Source organism: Labeo rohita, chromosome 23, assembly GCF_022985175.1.
Source record: "Labeo rohita strain BAU-BD-2019 chromosome 23, IGBB_LRoh.1.0, whole genome shotgun sequence".
In the NCBI taxonomy this organism is placed as follows: domain Eukaryota; kingdom Metazoa; phylum Chordata; class Actinopteri; order Cypriniformes; family Cyprinidae; genus Labeo; species Labeo rohita.
In genome coordinates this window covers 575,299-595,004 of record NC_066891.1, presented here as the reverse complement: position 1 = coordinate 595,004, position 19,706 = coordinate 575,299, and the positions used below count along the sequence as shown (strand labels likewise).

General features: G+C 32.3%; 1 protein-coding gene across 1 annotated transcript; it reads left to right on the top strand.

Moving 5' to 3' along the window:
• Positions 1 to 3,374: 3,374 nt before the first annotated feature.
• LOC127154772 (nephronectin) lies at positions 3,375 to 15,399 on the top strand. The gene is made up of 12 exons (XM_051096578.1): positions 3,375 to 3,555; positions 4,019 to 4,095; positions 5,511 to 5,603; positions 7,532 to 7,645; positions 10,177 to 10,296; positions 10,599 to 10,733; positions 11,672 to 11,764; positions 11,840 to 12,283; positions 13,580 to 13,663; positions 13,745 to 13,843; positions 13,920 to 14,188; positions 14,352 to 15,399. The coding sequence occupies exons 1-12, from the start codon at positions 3,485 to 3,487 to the stop codon at positions 14,457 to 14,459; spliced, it is 1,707 nt and encodes a 568-aa protein (XP_050952535.1). The 5' UTR covers positions 3,375 to 3,484; the 3' UTR covers positions 14,460 to 15,399.
• The last annotated feature ends 4,307 nt before the right edge of the window (positions 15,400 to 19,706 follow it).

Here is a 19,706-nt window from a genome sequence, read left to right as displayed (position 1 = left end):
AATTGAGATTTATAAATCATATGAAAGCTGAATAAATAAGCTTTCCGTCGATGCATGGTTTGTTAGGACAGGACAATATTTGGTCAAAATACAACTACTTAAAAATCAGGAATCTGAGGCTGCAAAAAAAAAACAAAATATTGAGAAAATCGCCTTTAAAGTTCTTCAAATAATGGTTCTTAACAATGTATATGACTAATCAAAAATTAAGTTTTCATACATTTACAGTAGGAATTTTACAAAATATCTTTATGGAACATGATCTTTACTTAATTTCCTAATGATTTTTGACATAAAAGAAAAATCAATAATTTTGACCCATACAATGTATTTTTGGCTATTGCTACAAATAAACCCCAGCGACTTAAGACTGGTTTTGTGATCCAGGGTCACATATGTGCTAATACATTTCTAGTACAATAATCTAAACACTTGATGAAGTCAGTTTCAAAATTATTGTTTTTTTTTTTTTTTGTTTTTTTTTGACATATTAGAGTCAAAAGGTTTTACAGAGGGAGTTTTGGGTGTCTCATTTTTGCCACTCCACAAACACAGAACAATTTTGGGGTGAATGAAATGTTGTATATAGTCAAGCAAATTATATATGAACAAATCCCTTCAGGATATGGACAGAAATAAAAATGTAAAGTTTGTTGTGTGTAAGTGCTGCTGAAGCGGAGATTTATGGCTCAGTGTAGTAAAAAATATGTATTGTAATTGAAATCTATTGACACAAATAGATGCTATAAAAGAAACACTTAATAGTGTCTTTTGGATGTTTTCTTTCCACTAGTCTGAAAAAACAGTTTATGAAAAACCAAAAAGTCTAAAACCTCAAACTTGACAGTGTTTTTGCCTGCAGTGTCTCCCCTTAAAGCGGTGTCCTCCATCTACACATTGTTCATCTTAGATAAACTGGATACACAAACGCTCCAGACTGTGGCACATAAGTAAATATAATTTGTAATTAAAGTAAATGTTTTTAGGGTGTTGTCTTAGTCAGTGACTATTACAAATAGCTTAAAAAACACTCTTATGTCATCATGTGCATAGCTGAGTGTGTTATTGGTCTCATTCTCTGAATCCATCCTGTTGTGTCATAAACAGATGTGTTTACTGTAAACGTGTTGTACAGTCAGACAGTTTTCCAAAAGTCACTTCTCAAAGCATATGAGATGCAGAAACCGTAATTATAATATAGTGGGTCACACATGTTCTCTAGTAAGTCGAGTGTTGTTTCCAGATCTCCTGCTCTGTTCAGTCTCACGAGCTGTTCTGATGCATCTGCAGTATTTCATCTGCCAAATGTCTGAATGTGAACATACAATTTAGAAACTCTGACTGAGCTCAGAGCTGCACCGATGCTTTTCCACTGAGATTTTACTTCTAATTCAGAAGGCATTTCAATGCAAAACTTGATCTTTGCATTTTCAGAAGAAACAAACTCATTACAGCATTGCTAAGATGTAAAATGCCGTTTTGTTGTTGTTGTTGTTGTTGTTACTTGCTTCAGATCCAGGGTTCTCAACCTTTTACCTTTAATGTTTTTTAACTCATTATCATTTCAGAAGTTACAAGCACTGGATTTTAAAAAAATATTTTAACTCACAATCTATGTAATTAAATATTTTAGAGCTTGGATTAAAATCTGTATGCGGAATAAACAAAACGCTTGTGGTATTTTAGGATTTTATTAATTTGCATTACTTTTCCAGTTGTTTATGTTTTTCTGGATAAGAATTAAGAATATTTTTAATATTTATAAAATATTTTTAAGCACTTCTAAAAATATTTTAGTCACAATTTCTATCCAATGAAATATTTTATAGCTTGGAATAAATAGTAAAATCGATTCATTACAAAAATGTCAATTAACAGTGACTTGATAATAATAAAGTAATTGAATGTTATAATTAAATTCTAAGATTAATAATAATTTTTTTTTTAGTTGTTCATGATTTACTGGATCAGGTTTTAAAAAAAAATGTTTTTGTGCACATTTTATGAAATATATAATATAAAAAATATTTTTTGAATTTGGCCAAACTAGTAAAAAGTAAAATGTTATTATTATTATTATTATTTTATTATTATTTTTGTTTATTTTAGTTTCCTTTTTTAATATTTTATTGGGGGTTTTGTCATTTTTATTCATATTTAAATATGTATATATATATATATATATATATATATATATATATATATATATATATATATTGTTATTACAGTTTTAGTGCTTTATTTTTTAAATACTTAATAATATCTTTTACACTTGTTCATGATTTACTGGATGTGAATTAAGGATCAGGATTTTAAAAATATTTTTGTGCACATTTTATAAAATATATAATATAAATTCATATTTTAGAATTCGGCCAAACTAGTAAAAAATAAAATGCATATTCGTTATATAAATTTATATATATATATATATATTTTATTGTCATTTTTATTTTAATTTTGTTTTCATGAGTTTCATTTGTTTTCATTATTATTAGTTTATATATATGTATATATACATATATTTCACTTATATACTATTATGTATTCTAAATTTCACTTATAGACTTGTATTAATATTTTGAAATAGCTTTTATGTTTATATTTGCAGTTTTCATTTAATTATAAAAGTAAAATGCATATAAACGCAAATATTAATAGTAATATTTATGTATTAATTAATTTATTTATTTTTTAAGCCATTGTAGGCCTCCCTATTAAGAACCACTGAGCGTTTTTAGGTGGTTGCCAGGGTATTGATATGCAGTTGCTATGCTTATGGTTTGGATTTCTTTCTGTCTGGCATGAAAACAATCCTGCATCTTCAGGTTTCTGTGATATTTTGGTGTCTAGATGCTGTCTTCAATGGAAGTTTTGCATGATAGTAATTGTGTGTGTGTTTTGGCTGTTGTGTAGTGCTCGACACACTCATGTTTTTAACAACCACACATACTTACTTTCAAATTGAAATGAAAGAAATGCTATAATTATGAGCACAGGATGTAGCTGGAGGAAATGTACAGGTTCCCGGCAAACTTTACAAGCTCCTAGACTAATTATATAGTGTGTGTGTGTGTGTGTGTGTGTGTCCTTCAGACTTGCCCTTGCTACTCCTGGTATTCTTATGCATTTCCCTGGTGAGAAACACACACACACACACTTTAGATATATTTAAACAGCTCGTGTTCTTCATAAACACTACAGCTCCTCGTGTGCAGCAGTGGAAACTTCTGACAGCTCGCTGTAAACTCATAACCTTCACACACACACACACACACACACACACACTGATGTCATCCTGAAGGCAGCGGCAGAATGAATCGCCCTCAGCGGTGCGCGTGCTCACTCGCACACACACTCACCTGACGCGCGTCCCCGCTCTCCAGACGCGAACTTCTGCGCGGAGCGAGCGAATCGTTTTCGCGGAGACTGAAATGAGATTCGGCGTGGAAAAACTGCAGATAATCTGATCGGATGTGTGTTTATGATGGATGTGACGCTGTTCTTCTCTGTCGTTTGTGTTATTTGTGCGGCTGCGGGTTCAGAAACAATCCGGTAAGACGCGCTTCTGTCCTTTACAAAAGTCGGATGTACAGAAATACGTTTCATTTTTATGCATTTTAAATGCACACGATATTTAACATTTTTATGCATTTTAATACCAATATTCAGTTATGAGACATCTGAGAAAGAAGATACCGCTAGTCAGTTATCGATAATTTTGTAATAATCTCTAATATCGTTAATTATGGCATTCGTATTTTCCGTTGTGCATATTTTTATTGTAAATATGTGATATACATTTCTCATTACCACTACTGTGGTTGTTAAAAATTGCCATGGTAACCTTTTAGAAAGAGGTTTTGATACTGTATTATCATATTTTGCAGGTTATTTTTGCTAAATTCCGTGGATTAATGAAAAAAGAAAAGGCTAAAGAAGTGTAGTTTTAAAATAACGACATCTTAAAGTACTGGTTTCTGTGAATCTGTAACTTGCTCATGTGTTTGTGTCACAGGTCTTCCAGACCACTGCTGCTGTCTGATGGATTGTGTCAGTATGGATGGACCAGAAACTTAAAGGGCCAGTGCAGACGTGAGCACATACTCAAACATAGTCCATGTTTACAACCTGTATATTGTAGAGAAAAAGAAAAAGAGTATGCATATAGTTCAGTTTTAGTATTTATTTCCAGTTATTTTTTTTTATTTATTGTTTGATTTATATATATATATATATATATATAGTTTTATATTGATATTTTGAATTCGATTTTATTTTTATATTTTCAATTATTATTTTATTTTAGTTACTTTTTTTATTTTTATCTTTTTTTTGTCATTTGCGTTCATTTAATATCTATCTTAATATTATTAATATGAAAATAAATATGTTTTAGGTTTAATTTTTTTTTTTTTTTTTTTTTCAGTTTTAGTGCTTTATCTTAAACATATTTCAGTTATATATTATTATATATTTCAAAATTCACTTGCACTATTATACTTTCTGTTAATATTTTGAATTAGCTTTTATTTTCATATGTCAACTTTTAATTTTAATTTTTTTTTATCATGACCTTTTGTCATTATTATTAGTTTTTAGTTATTTATAAATATTTTGGTTTAATTTATTGTTATTTTAGTTTTAGTTCAGTTTCACTTTAAATAGATTTTTATTAATACTTTGAATGAGCTTTAATGTTTATATTTGCAGTTTTCATTTAATTTACGTTTAATGTTTAGTAATTTTATCATGTGCTTTTGTCATTGTAGTTCATTTTTATTATTGCTATTTTTTTTTATATTACTGTTTGTGACCCTGGACCACAAAACCAGTCATAATGTCTTATTTAATTATTTAATTTATTCATCATTTGAAAGCTGAATAAATAAGCTAGGATAGGATCATATTTGGCCGAAATACTTTTTAAAACTATTTGAAAATGCAAAAAAATAAAAATAAAATAAAATAAATAAATTTAAAAAAAAAAAAAAGGTTTAGCAATGCATATTACCAATTAAAAAACAAAGTTTTCATTTTGGTAGAAAATATACAAAATATCTTCATAAAACATGATCTGTACTTAATATCCTAATGATTTTTGGCATAAAAGAAAAAATAGCCAAAACATAGCCAAAAATACATTGTTTTGTGGTCCAGGGTCATATTTAGGTTTAATTTGTTATTTCAGTTTTATTTTCTTTTTAGTTCAGTTTTAATTTTTTTTTAAATTTCCAGTGATTCTGGTACTTTATCTTAAACATATTACAGTTTTATACTATTATATATTCCAAATTTCATGTCTACTATTATAGTTTGTGCTTTTTTGTCATTTTTATTAGTTAAAAATTGTTATTAAGTTTAATCTATTGGCAAATGTAATAGTTCTTATTATTTCAAGAAAAAATTCACTCACTGCACACAATATACACATAACTGCAGAAACAGGATGAGCAGTATGTGGATTTGAACACACGCTCATACTAACGTGTTGTGTGTGGTTTGTGTAGCCGTGTGTGAGTCGGGCTGTAAACACGGCGAGTGTGTTGGACCGGATCAGTGCCGCTGTCATCCAGGATTCACCGGCAAGACCTGCAACCAAGGTAACACACATCAACACACATTTTCCCTATAAAACTCACCCATGAATACAAACACATGTGAAAGTGTGTGCGGTGACATCATGAGGAGTGTGTGAGTGTTTCAGTCATTAACACACAGGTGTCCAAACATCCAAGTGGCCCGCTGGGGTTCATGTTAGTGACTGATGGGAGATCTGTGTGTCTGATGATGCTTAGTGGCCTTATGGGAGACATATTCAGATCTGATTTACAGGAGAAACACACGACAGCATGTTTGCTTTGGCCTTTCTGGCTCTTGAATATTCGGAAGAACGTGATTTGATATATAATTCGCTATGATTATTTATGGAGAGTGGGTTTTATGGAAACTTTCAGGAGGGTTAGTTGGTTTTAAAGAATTTTTGTACATTTTTTGGGTTCGGTCTCATGGAACTCACTGCTGCTCACACAGATAATAGAGTATGTTCTCAAAATGTTAGAACAAAAATGTTATTTATTCATAATTTATGGAATGTTTATTTCCTGAAACAATTCAGTTAAATGTTCATGTAACATTTTTTTTTTTTTTTTTTTACAAATGTTACAATTTGTTAAAGAACATTCTGAGAACATTCAAAAGTAACACTTGAGCAACAATAAAATGGAATGTTCCTTTAACATCTGCATAAGCAGGAAAAACACTTTTTAAAACATTTTAAAAATTCTGGGAAAGACACTGCAGTTGAATAAGGTAAAAAAAACAAAAAAATAATTAATAGTTATCGTCTTACTTATCCAGCTGATTGATAATTGCAAACATTTTTTGTATTACAAGTTTTCAAAAATGTTAGGTTTGAATATGCAAATGAGGCATTATTTAATGAAATATGTGCTAATTTGCATACATTTCTAGTACAAAAATCTAAACACTGGATAAAGTCTGTTTCAAAATTCTTGTTTAATTTTTTTGACATATTAGAGTCAAGAGTTTTTACAGAGGGAATTTTGGGTATCTCATTTTTGTCACTCCATAAATCAGAAAATGCAGACACTATATTTTAACAATATTTGGGAGAATAAAATGTTGTATATAATCAAGCAGATTATATATGAACAAATCCCTCTGTAAAAACCTTCAGGATACAGACAGGAATACAAACGTAAAGTTTGGTGTGTGTAAGTGTTGCTGAAGTGGAGATTTATGGCTCAGTGTAGGAGAAAAAACTCATTTTGAGAAAACTTTGTATTGTAATTGACAATCTATTGACACAAATAGATGAAGTGCTATAAAAGAAACACTTAACAGTGTCTTTTGGATGTTTTCTTTTTTCACTAGACTAAAAAACAATTTCTGAAAAAACAAAAAGCCCCAAATTTCAAACTTGAAAGGTGCATGAAAATTTTTTGCCTGCAGTGTCTTTCCTTAATGGGACAAACACAACTTAAGCCAGCATTTTTTAAAGAAACGTTACTGTTTAGATTTAATATATATATTCTTCTGTATTGTTATAGATTCGATTTTGAATTAGATTTTATTAAATGTTATATATTGTTACATTTTATTATAGTTTGTATTAAATTTATTAACTTTTATTTTTATACGTACAAATTTATTTTTTCATTTTAGTTCATGTTTTTTTGTCATTTTGATGTGCTTTTGTCAGTTTTTGTTAGTTTTAGTTTTTATTTATTTCCAGTAAGTCATTTTGGTACTTAAACTTCAACTTTTCTTGAGGTGTTTCTCTCAGTGTGTGTGTGTGTGTGTGTGTGTGTGTGTGTTTCTGCAGGGATGAACTTGTCTGTAAAATCAGATGCATGTCAAAGCACATTCCTCTCATACTTACAGAGACACATGGAACGTGTACATACATCACCGCTGACCACACACGCCTGTCTGTCTGTCTGTGTTTGTTTGTTTTTTTCCCCAGTTCATATCTTGAGCAGTACTGATTGAGTGTTTGTGTGTGCAGATGTGAACGAGTGTGCGTTCAGGCCGTGCAAGTACAGGTGTATGAACACACCGGGCAGTTATAAATGCTACTGTCTCAACGGCTACATGATGATGGCTGACGGCACGTGTCGCAGTGAGTATTTCCATTACTTCCTGCATCCTACAACCTGCGTCCTATTTTGCATACTCAACATGCATTTATCAGTGTGAGAGAATCTGACAAAACCTGGCCATAACATGTCATTTTACACTATAAGGTCAACAGATTCGTTAGGGGTTTGAGCACGTAGTGCCGAAACCCTATTGTAATCGTTAGGATTATCATCATTATTATTCTGCGCTAAAACTGATTGTGCAGACCAAACCGTAAGGCCTAGAGAGCTGAAACTTGGTCAGATGGTAGTAGTCTGGTTCGCTACTCAGACACAAAGACACAGCCCAGTCGGCTGTGCTACAGTGCTACAAACTAACATTTTAGAGATTTTTGGGCATAGCAATTGGGTATAACAATTATCAAAAAAAAATTCAACATTTGCATTTGGACAGTGATGACAGGGCCACTTAATAAGATGATCATGATCTACTGTATCCAAAAGTCTATAGTCTATAAAACCTAAAAGAAAACAAAACTTCACAAACCTAAGTAAAATCATCATTATTTGAGTCTAAACAAGCATACGTTTTATGGACATCAGGCAAAAAAAGGCAACGTAATAGTTATTTAGCTTAAAAAACAATGCATCTCTCTTTGAAACGCCATGAAATTGCAAATATAACCACTAGATGGCAGCAGAAGAGCACTAATGGGTCATTGAACTTACTAGAACAGTGCTTTTCATGGTTTGAAGTTTTGAATTCATACATAGACGATACTGAATCACTGTTATAACATTTCAAATCACATTTAGTCAAAGTTTACCACTTCATTTAAATACAGATATATCATATTTGACAATTATGCAAGGTTATGATTACAGTGAAACATGAAAATGATATAGAAACTCTTAAAAAGACAAGACTTGCAGTAAACATTTTGTCATCTACCAGTTATTATAGAAATCTCTTATACGCAACCAAATGTGTCTGTGTGTGTAGTAATGCTTAATGAACATTAATATAACAGTTTAACCATTTCATTTCTGTGTTTATGAGTGTATTCTCCATCATGGATGTGTTTTAGTGATAGCCATGTATTTTGAATTGGACTAAACCGTAAAATTATAGCACCTCAAAGGCCTTATTTGCTTGAACCCCGGTAATTGCTGCTTGCAGCTATATTTATATTTATGATTACATTTAGTTTTTACATTTTTAGCTGTTTTAATTAGTTAATTCTCTACATACTCCCAAATCATACTCAAATCTTCAGTAAATGTAGTATGTAGCAGAAGTATATTTACTGTAAAAAATTACAGTGAATTTAACAGTAAAAGACTGTAAAAGTGCTACAGTAAAAACCTGTTAAATGTTAACTGTAAATTCCCCTACTATATATATATATGGTAAAAAAACTGTATTGGACATTACATGTAATTTTGCGGTAGTATACCGTTTTTTGGAAAAGTGAAAAAGAACATATCATTTACTGTGAATTTACCGTATATTGACATTCCCAGATTTCCCTGTGTTACATTTCAAATTTGATGTTTCTTTTAACTTTTTTACTTATCAGTTTTGTATGTTAGGGTTGTATGTTACATCTAATGTTGTTAAATTAATGTTTATTGCATTATTTCAGTTTCATGATGGTTTAGTGTTTAGTGTTTGTGTGAATGACACTGTGCACCTTCTATATATGTTAATATTTAAAAACGTTTTTGGTTCATCATGTGACTTTCTCATCGCCTGCTTTTTGTGGTTATCAGTGTTTTACGAAGGTTAAAAACAAATTTCAGTACTTCAGCTGGTTGGTATGTTAACATTATATCAGTTAATGAAATAGCGGTATTTTAATGTAAATTTAAGTTAAAACTGTAAAACCTAAAATGTTGCTACCACATTTTTTACGGTAAAATTCTGGCAACCACAGCTGCTGTTTTTTTTTTTTTTTATTTATGTATTTATTTTTTTACAGTGTATGAATTGGGACGCAGCCACAATATCCACTTCCTTCTGTGTTGCGTCTGTAAATACCTGCTGATTTCAGCTGACAAAATGTGTAAAAAATGTCTGGCTAATATTCCTTTTTTCCTTTTTTATAAACATCCAGTTTTTTTAAAAGGTTTTTTTTTTTTTTTTTTTTTTTTTGGTTATGTGAACTTCAATGGAGCATTCCATTGTATCATTTTCCAGTCATTATGAGAATGTTACTTTCTGAAACAGTAACATTTAAAAAACAATAGACAGAGATTCAACAAAAATGTTTCAAAGAAAGCATTTCATGAATGATGGAACGTTTAGAGAAAATTATTTAAGAGCAGATAATCAGCAAATGTTTTGAGAACCTTATTAAACACCAGAGAACTCTAAATAAACAATACTAGAAGAATGTTCCCTGTGATCTGTGTTTTTGTGTGTGTGTGTTGTTGTTCTCAAACTATAGTGAGTCCACTAATTCTAGTGACTTGACGTTTTTGATAAACCTGTTGCAGTGCGTTATGGGATTGCTCATTCTGCTCATTCTGCTCATTCTGTGTGTGTGTGTGTGTGTGTGTGTGTGTGTAGACGCTCGTACGTGTGCGATGGCTAACTGTCAGTACGGCTGTGCAGTGATGAAAGGCGAGGTCAGATGTCAGTGTCCGTCTCCAGGGCTGCGTCTCGCTCCTGACGGCAGGACGTGTGTCGGTACGGATGCGGGATTCACACACACACGCACACACACACATCACTCAAAACACATTCATCAGTGTGCGTGGAAGAACCTCACACTCTGTTACAAGTAATTTTATATTCAAAAAATTGAAGATGACAATGAAAATGCATTTTGCGGTTATATTTCTAACTATATTTTGTGATAAATTTTTGTCATTTATAAATAAAAATAAAATTTGGTATTTTTTTTTAATAAAAACATTAATTTTTGTTTTTATTTATATTGACATATTGATACATCTTTTATATTTAGTTAATTTTATATTTCTGCTCAGATGTGGATGAGTGTGTGACGGGTCAAGCCTCGTGTCCAAGGTTTCGTAAGTGTGTGAACACGTTCGGCAGTTACGTCTGCAGATGCCACGAAGGGTTTGAGCTTCGGCACATCAACGGAAAATACCACTGCACAGGTGTGATTACAGAAAAACATGTTAATAAAGATATTATTTAATAAAATAGTATTTATTTATAATGCTATATATATAGAGTTGTTTATATATAATTTATGTTTAGATAAAATTTAATTATATGTGACCCTGGAGCACAAAACCAGTCTTAAGTCGCTGGGGTATATTTGTAGCAATAGCCAAAAACACATTGTATCAAAATTATCGATTTTTCTTTTATGCCAAAAATCATTAGGATTTTTCAAAAAATTGGCCCTTATAACTGGTTTTGTGGTCCTGGGTCACATATTATTAAATAATGATTTAATAAATTAAATATATGAGAATGTTACAAAACCTGACCATAGCATGTCAAAAATCTGTGAAAAAAGGTTAAAATTAGTTATTATATTTAGCATTAATTATATTATATGCATGTAATTAATTAATACTATTTTAATTATATAATTTAAATAAATAAATTATGTTAAAATATATTTTTTTTCAAGTCACATAATAAACATTTAATTATCACAGACTCTAAACATTTGTCTTAAGTATCATGGGTATATTTGTAGCAATATCCAAAAATACATTGCACAGATCAAAATGATCAATTTTTCTTTTATGCCAAAAATCATTAGGAAATTAAGTAAAGATCATGTTCCATGAAGATATTTTGTAAATTTCCTACTGTGAATATATCAAAACTTAATTTTTGATTAGTAATATACATTGCTAAGAACTTCATTTGGACAACTTTAAAGGTGATTTTCTCAATATTTTGATTTTTTTGCACCCTCAGATTACAGATTTTCAAATCTCTGCCAAATATTGTCCTGTCCTAACAAATTATTTATTCAGCTTTCAGATGATGTATAAATCTCAGTTTCCAAAAATTGACCCTTATGACTCGTTTTGTGGTCCATTGTCACATTTGTGTGTCGTTGTTGTTTTTCCAGATAAAAAGTTTTCATCTATTTGCTATGACAAGCCTGGACACAAGAAATGCAAATGCACGCCGAACGTTGATGGAAAGGGTTACGACTGCAAATGTAAGTGTGTGTGATTTATGTCAGTGATTGTCAGTGTGTTCTGTGTGTTTCAGTGATGCTGTGTGTGTGTTTCAGCTGTTTTTAAAGTCACCGTTGAGCCTGCAAGACCAGTCCATGTTACAGTCAGCCTGACAACCATCTCCACGGCAACAACTCCCATGACAACCACCAGAGAAACAACTACAACAACAACCACGACAACAACTACAGCCGCTCCCACGACTACAGTTACTATAGCAACTTCTGTTCCGACAAGCACTGCTGTGACGACAGTAACACCGACTACTGTTGCTATAACAACAACAACAACAACAGCTACAACTACAACTGTTGCTACGACCACAAGTCCAACTACAACATCCACATCACCAGCACCGACAACTGCAGACACACTTCCAACTACAACCACAACAACAGCAGCACCTGTAGTGAGAACAACCGCACAGATGAGCTCAACTACAACACTAGACAACCGCATTCACAGAGAGAACACAGCCAAACCACGAGGAGATGTGCACAGTGAGATTTATCAATGTTTAAAAAAAAATGTTTTTCTGCTCGGCAAGGCTGCATTTATTTAATCAAAAATACAGTAAAAATTGCGAAATATTTTTACAATTCAAAATTGATATTTTATATGTGTATATCCGTTAAAATATAATTTATTTCTGTGATCAAAGCTGAATTTTCAGCATCATTACTCAAGTCTTCAGTTTCACATAATCCTTCAGAAATCATTCTAATAAGCTGATTTGCTGCTCAACAAACATTTTAGATTATTATCAATGTTAAAAACAGTTGTGCTGCACAATATTTTTATAGAAACTGTGATACTTTTTATTTCAGGATTCACAGATGAATAAAAAGTTCAAAATAACAGCATTTATTTGAAATATAATTTTTTTTGTAACATTATAAATGTCTTTACTGGCAGTTTTGATCAACTTAATGCGTTCTTGATTAATAAAATAATTAGTTTTTTTCAAAATAAATAAATAAAAATAAAAATCTTACTCAACCCAATTTTTTAATTGCAAATTCTGATAATTGTAAAATTTGAGCATTTTTGATACATTTGAAAATATCTTCACAATTTGATTATTAGTAAAAAATAAATAAATAAATAAATAAATAATATTTTTTTTGTAACATTATAAATGTCTTTACTGGCACTTTTGATCAACTTAATGCATTCTTCATTATTAAAATTATTAGTTTCTTTCAAAATAAATAAATAAATTACTTAAATTAAAATAAAAATCTTACTGAACCCAAACTTTTAATTGCAAATTTTGATAATTGTAAAATGTGACAGTTTTTGATACATTTAAAAATTTACAATTTGGTTATTAGAGAAAAAAATAAAAATAAAAAAAGTCAAAAAGTGTAACCACACAGTCATTTTATTCATATTTTACATTTATTTTTATTTCTATATTTTCTTTTTTTTTTCATTTTAATTTGCTGTAGTTTTTTGTTTAAAGATTTGTCAGTATAGTTTTTATTTATTTTTATTTCAGCTTTAGTTATTTTAGTACATTAAGTTCAACTTTTAGTTGTGCTAAAATACACTTTTATATTTTAGATAATGTTTATTTTTATTTCAAGTGACAATAATGGTTTTGTATTTTCTTTTTATTTAATGGTGTTAATTTTAGTTAACTATAATAACCCTGATCAGAGTTTTGAATCAGTTCATTAAAACTCATTCGCTTACAGTAAATGCATTAAACTTGACAACTCTAAGGACATTTCATATACTAAAGAATAATAAAACTGGTCTAAAAACTTTTAAATTGTATTTATCTCTTTTAGTTCCACGTTACGAGAACAACCTGTTTGACTGGGACTTTGATGTTGAGCTGGGAAACACAGAGGAGTTTATACGAGACGATCCAGGTACCGCTTCACACTTTATACACAAAACAGACAAGAAGAGACAGTGAGGATCTTCCTGACACGTGTGTGTGTGTGTTTCAGCCGCTGCTGTTGTGAGCTGCTCATTTGATGAGGGTTTGTGCATTTGGATGACGGACTCAGAAGGAGATCTGAAATGGGAAATCAAAGACGACCCCGCTGGTAAAACACATCAGAATTGCACAGATCATTTAGTCGTGAACCTTGAATGCTGTTCTAACCTGTCAATCAATTTCAGGTGGGCGGTACCTGTCAGTACCAGAGGCTACGAACAGACGGAGTGTCAAAGGGGCGCGGCTTACGGTGCCGCTGGCCCCTCCCACAAAGGCGTGGCAGGGCGGCGACCTCTGTCTGTCATTCAGACACCGTCTCCATGGACACCACATTGGCTCGCTGCAGGTGTTTGTCAGGAAGGGGCGGAGTCACAATCCATCCATCTGGAACAGGACCGGAGGACACGGCTGGAGACACGCCCACATCACACTTGAGGGGCGGGGCCTTGTTGATGTAAGCATGAATTGATCAGAATTGTGAAAAACTACTGATTTTTCATTAGGTGGGTTAATGCATCAAAACCAAAGCACTAACTAGCATCTGTGTCCATCCTGCTGTTTGTGATTATTGAGTATTGCATATTGATTATAATTTATTGACTCATGTTCTGTGTCAGATTGTGCTGAAGGCAGAGAGACGGCGAGGGAAGCATGGAGAAATCGCTGTGGATGATTTTAGTCTGAGACGAGGAGCCTGCAGTGATGGACACGACAGGACAGTGTGACACACACACACACACACACTGTGTGTAATGAAACTGTCCCGCAGGAGCAGACAGGTCAACATTTATATTCATGAGGACATCCACATCTTTATTTACCATGAATCTGCAGATTTGTGCAGAACTGCACCAAATTGCCTTGCATATTTATTAAATGTTATTGATTATTTTGTTTTCGGATAACAGTAAGAGTGTTGGTGCTATCGGCGTTTGCATATATGCATTCAATTTGACAGATTTCACCCCAAAATCAGCACAGAATGTGAAGCACATCTGACACATAATACCTGATCAGTATATTCATCCACAAACACAAAAACTCTTATTGTGTCGTAAACGTCTTACAGGGTGAGTCTCATGTGAAAATCTGTCCAGGTCACATTTCAGAGTCAAAGGAAATTATATTTTGTAGTTTTTTCTACTATGATTATAGTATGATTTCTGTTTATTTTCTTATTTAATGCATCCATTACTTTTTTCAGTATTTCCATTAATGATCATTCTTATTTAACCTTTTAACTGTCAACCCATCTGAATCAAAAGATTCACAAAACCGCTCTTAAAGTTCCGATGTAAATCAAATGATTTGTAAAATGATTTGCAACCTCCCTCTGAAGTTCCAATTTGAATCAAAAGATTTGCGAACCTGCTCCTAAAGTTTCGATCTGACTCAAATGATTCACGGAATTATTCACAAAACTCGCTCTGAATTTCCAGTCTGAATCAAAAGATTTGCGAACCCGCTCCTAAAGTTTCAATCTGAATCAAAAGATTCACAAAACCTCCTAAAGTTCTGATCTAAATAAAAGGATTTGCAAAATGATTTGTGAACCCGCTCTTAGGTTCCAATTTGAATCAAAAGATTTGCAAACCGCGAAATGATTCACAAACTCGCTCCGAATTTCTGATCTGAATCAAAAGATTTGCAAAACTGCTCTTAAAGTTCCGATCTAAATACAAATGATTTGAAAAATGATTTGCAACCTCACTCCGAAGTTCCAGTTTGAATCAAAGGATTCACAAAACCGCTCCTAAAGTTCTGATCTAAATCAAAAGATTCCCACAATGATTTGTAAACCTGCTCTTAGGTTCCAATTTTCGAAACAAAAGATTCGCAAAACTCGCTCTGAAATTCTGATCTGAATCAAACGATTTGTGAACCTGCTCCTAAATCAGCATAAATTAAAGGCAGTACAAATGCTAACTAATATTTTTTCTATTAAATTATAATAGAATTTTTTTACATTTAAGAGTGGAAATTGTTATTATTCAAATACTGCAACAAAATAATACGCAAATTCTTTCATTTAAAGCAATATTTTGAAGATATTAATATCTGAGGTGAAATGTGAGCTGGATTATGTGAGATTCATTCTGCAACAAATCTTTATGTTTGTTTTAGAGGTTTGATATTTTTATACATCATTAGTTCACTGAGTAATAATTAGTGTTAGTATATCAGTATTATCAGTGACCTTGTCATTTAAATTATTTATAAATAATAATTATTAAAAACAAATTTTTTTATTTTTTTTTCTTTGCTTCAGCCTCAGGTGACGAACAGTTCAACAGTGTTTCGTCATTTTCCTGAGTGTCCAAATTCTGTGTTTTTTCTCGTAGTCTTTAGTTGCTCACAACACTGGATGATAATTGGTAGGTAACCTCACGGCCGTCCAGGATGGTTTGAATCATTTTCACATGTGTGTTTCTACTCATGTTCAGTTTTTGTCTGTCACTTTCTGTGCTTACGACTTGTTTCTCTAACTTTTGTTGTAAATATGTTCAGTTTTTTGTACCATGAATGTGTATTTAAAAGTCTAAATGCTTTATAAACTCCAATCAAAACCTCTGTTGTTAAACATTGTGATTGATCTGATTGCAGCAGATTTATTAATCTGATTGGACTGAAAAGGCACAGTTTTGGGAACATTGTTTTGAAATGTTTCTAAATTGTTTCGAACCCTAGCATTTTTATAGGTTACAGCCTAACTTAAATTCAAACACTAGGCTCAAATTTAGTACTATCTGGATATTGGTAGGGACATGTCAGCATCTCTACTAAATTATACACCCTTGAAAATCATAACAAGTGATGTCCGACTTTCGAAACTATAGTTTTACTGCAAAAAAACAAAAACAAAACATGGTTACTATAGTTAAGCCATGTTAACCACAAATTAACCATGATTTTTGCTACACTACCCATAGGTGGTAATTTACTGCAATTATTTGTATTTGTGTATGCTTTATTTCCTTTTTTCTTTGTTTTGTTTTTATAACTGTCTTGAAGGTTTGATGTACCGTCTAATAACAATAAAACGAAATCAGAAAAAATTATTTGCGGTACGCGCTCCGAAGTTTCAATCTAAATCAAATGATTCACAATCCTCACTGCGATGTTCTGAATCAAAAGATTCACAAAACCGCTCTGAAGTCGCTAAATGAATCAAATGATTTGCGATACGCGCTCCGAAGTCCCATCTAAATAATGATTCACAAACCATCATTTCAGATCGGGACTTCGGAAAGAGGATCGCAAAATGATTCGCGATCCCGCTCTAAAGTTCTGATCAGAATCAGAAGATTCGCGAATCCTCTTAATGTTCCGATCCCAATCAAACGATTCGCAAACCGGCTCTTAATGTTCCGATCTAAATCAAATGATTCGCGAAATGATTCGCGAACCTGCTCTAAAGTTCCGATCCCAATCAAATGATTCGCGAACCTGCTCTAAAGTTTCGATCCCAATCAAAAGATTCACGAACCCGCTCTTAATGTTCCGATCACAATCAAATGATTCGCGAACCTGCTCTAAAGTTTCGATCCCCATTAAATGATTCGCGAAATGATTTGCGAACCCGCTCTAAGGTTCCGATTTGAATCAAACCCGCTCTAAGGTTCCGATTTGAATCAAACGATTCGCGAACCCTCTTAATGTTCCGATCCCAATCAAATGATTCGCGAACCCGCTCTAAAGTTCCGATCCCAATCAAAAGATTCGCGAACCCTCTTAATGTTCCGATCTAAATCAAATGATTCGCGAACCCGCTCTTATTGTTCCGATCCCAATCAAATGATTCGCGAACCGGCTCTTAATGTTCCGATCACAATCAAATGATTCGCGAACCTGCTCTAAAGTTCCGATCCCAATCAAATGATTGCGAACCCGCTCTAAAGTTTCGATCCCCATCAAATGATTCGCGAAATGATTCGAAATGATTCGCGAACCCGCTCTAATGTTCCGATCTGAATCAAAAGATTCGCGAATCCGCTCTTAATGTTCCGCTCTAAATCAAATGATTCGCGATACGCAAAACAAAAAGGAGGAGCAGACGAATGAACACACAAAAAAGCATAACAACATAACATGTAAGAGGTAAATCTTATCGTTCAACTGAACTGTGCATATATTTTAAACACTTCGGCTGCCTTAGGCCTATATGTTCTTACTCCGCATATGTAAATGTGCGTCCTTTAAAACGGGCACTTTTCTAGTATATTTACTTTATCTTCATAGGTAACATCAATGACGAAATTACAAAAAAAGTGCATGTAAAAAAAAAAGTAATGTGACGGTTTCGTGTCTCCAGATTTGATCTTTGCTGTCTCTTTGACTGGGATCTAAAGCAGATGTTCCCCACAAATCTTCTGACATGTAAACTCCTCCCGAAGCACAGTGGATTTAATATGTGTGTGTGTGTGTGTGTGTGTGTGAGAGAGAGAGAGAGAGAGAGAGTGTGTTCCGTTTAAACTGAGAGGGACAGACAGAAGTGTGTGTGTGTGTGTGTAACATGAAGCAAAGCAGAGACCATGACAACCTCCATAAACACAGAGTGCGCGCACGTCTGTCTTCAGCGCTGACTCACAGGTTAATCTCAGTCTTTTGTGTGTCACAGGTTAAAACAGGTTTTCCTTTACAGATGATACAGTTTGTGTGCGAGATGAAGTGATATTTAGACAGATGTTCTGCTGAGATAGGCTATTGATGAGCGGCCGACCGTGACAAAATACTGCAGTTCAGTTCCGCCATCTAGTGGCCGCGAAGATGCATTACAATCATCAAACAATGCCCGCATCCCAACGTGCTTACTATCCATCCTAAATTCTATGTGATTGTAGTAATTTTCAGTACTATTTAGGGCAGATAGTGTGGATAGTATGCACATTGGGATGCAGGGAAAATCCAAAGTAAAGTAATATGTATGTGTGTTTGTATATATACATATATATATATATATATATATGAAGAGTTCAGATGCAAAACCCCCATACATCATACTTACCCAGAAACTTACATTACATCAGAGCCTGATAAAAATGTCATTTTTAAAATAGTCAGATGGATTTAGAGGCTTTTGCATATAAACTCTTCATACATATATACATACATATACACTACCGTTCAAAAGTTTGAGGTCAGTACTTTTTTTTTTTTTTTTAAAGAAATTAATACTTTTATTCACCAGGATGTATTAAGTTAATAATTAAAAGTTAATAATAAATAATTTACATTGTTATAAAATATTTATATTTTGAATAAACACTGTACTTTTTAAACTTGTTATTCATGAAAGAATCCTGAAAAAAAAATCACAGGTTCCAAAAAATATTTGGCAGCACAGCTGTTGATATTATCCAACATTGATCATTCTAATAATAAATCTGCATATTAGAATGATTTCTGAAGGATCATGTGACACTTAAGACTGGAGTAACAGCTGATAAAAATTCAGCTTTTCATCACAGGAATAAATTCTATTTTAAAGTATGTTAAAATAAAAAAAAACATTATTTTATATTGTAAAAACATTTTGCAATATTACTGTTTTTTTCTATATTTTTAATCAAATAAATGCAGCCTTGATGAGCATAAGAGACTTCTTTAAAGACTATTACAAGTCTTACTGACCCCAAACTTTTGAACGGTAGTGTATATACATACATATATATATATATATATATATATATATATATATACTGTTAAAAAGCTTAAACCAGTGTCTTACTTTGGTTATATTTGGTTTTACAAATAAAACGCTGTCATACTTTTGTTTTTTATAACAACGTTCATTAGTCATCAGCAAACATCATGCTGAACTGTCACTCGTTCCAAATATAATTTAACTGTATTTTAGGCATTATAAAATGTTAAGTTTTTTAATATCAGTGAAGCAGATTATATACACTTTAGAGTTATTGTAGGTAACTAAAACATAAAACATTAAAAAGTTACTTGAAATAAAATGCATC

Coding starts and splice junctions, on each gene's coding strand:
- LOC127154772 (XM_051096578.1), top strand. CDS start 3,485: ATGATGGATGTGACGCTGTTCTTCTCTGTCGTTTGTGTTATTTGTGCG. Junction 4,096..5,510: donor CTTAAAGGGCCAGTGCAGAC/GTGAGCACATAC, acceptor TGGTTTGTGTAG/CCGTGTGTGAGTCGGGCTGT. Junction 11,765..11,839: donor AAAGGGTTACGACTGCAAAT/GTAAGTGTGTGT, acceptor TGTGTGTTTCAG/CTGTTTTTAAAGTCACCGTT.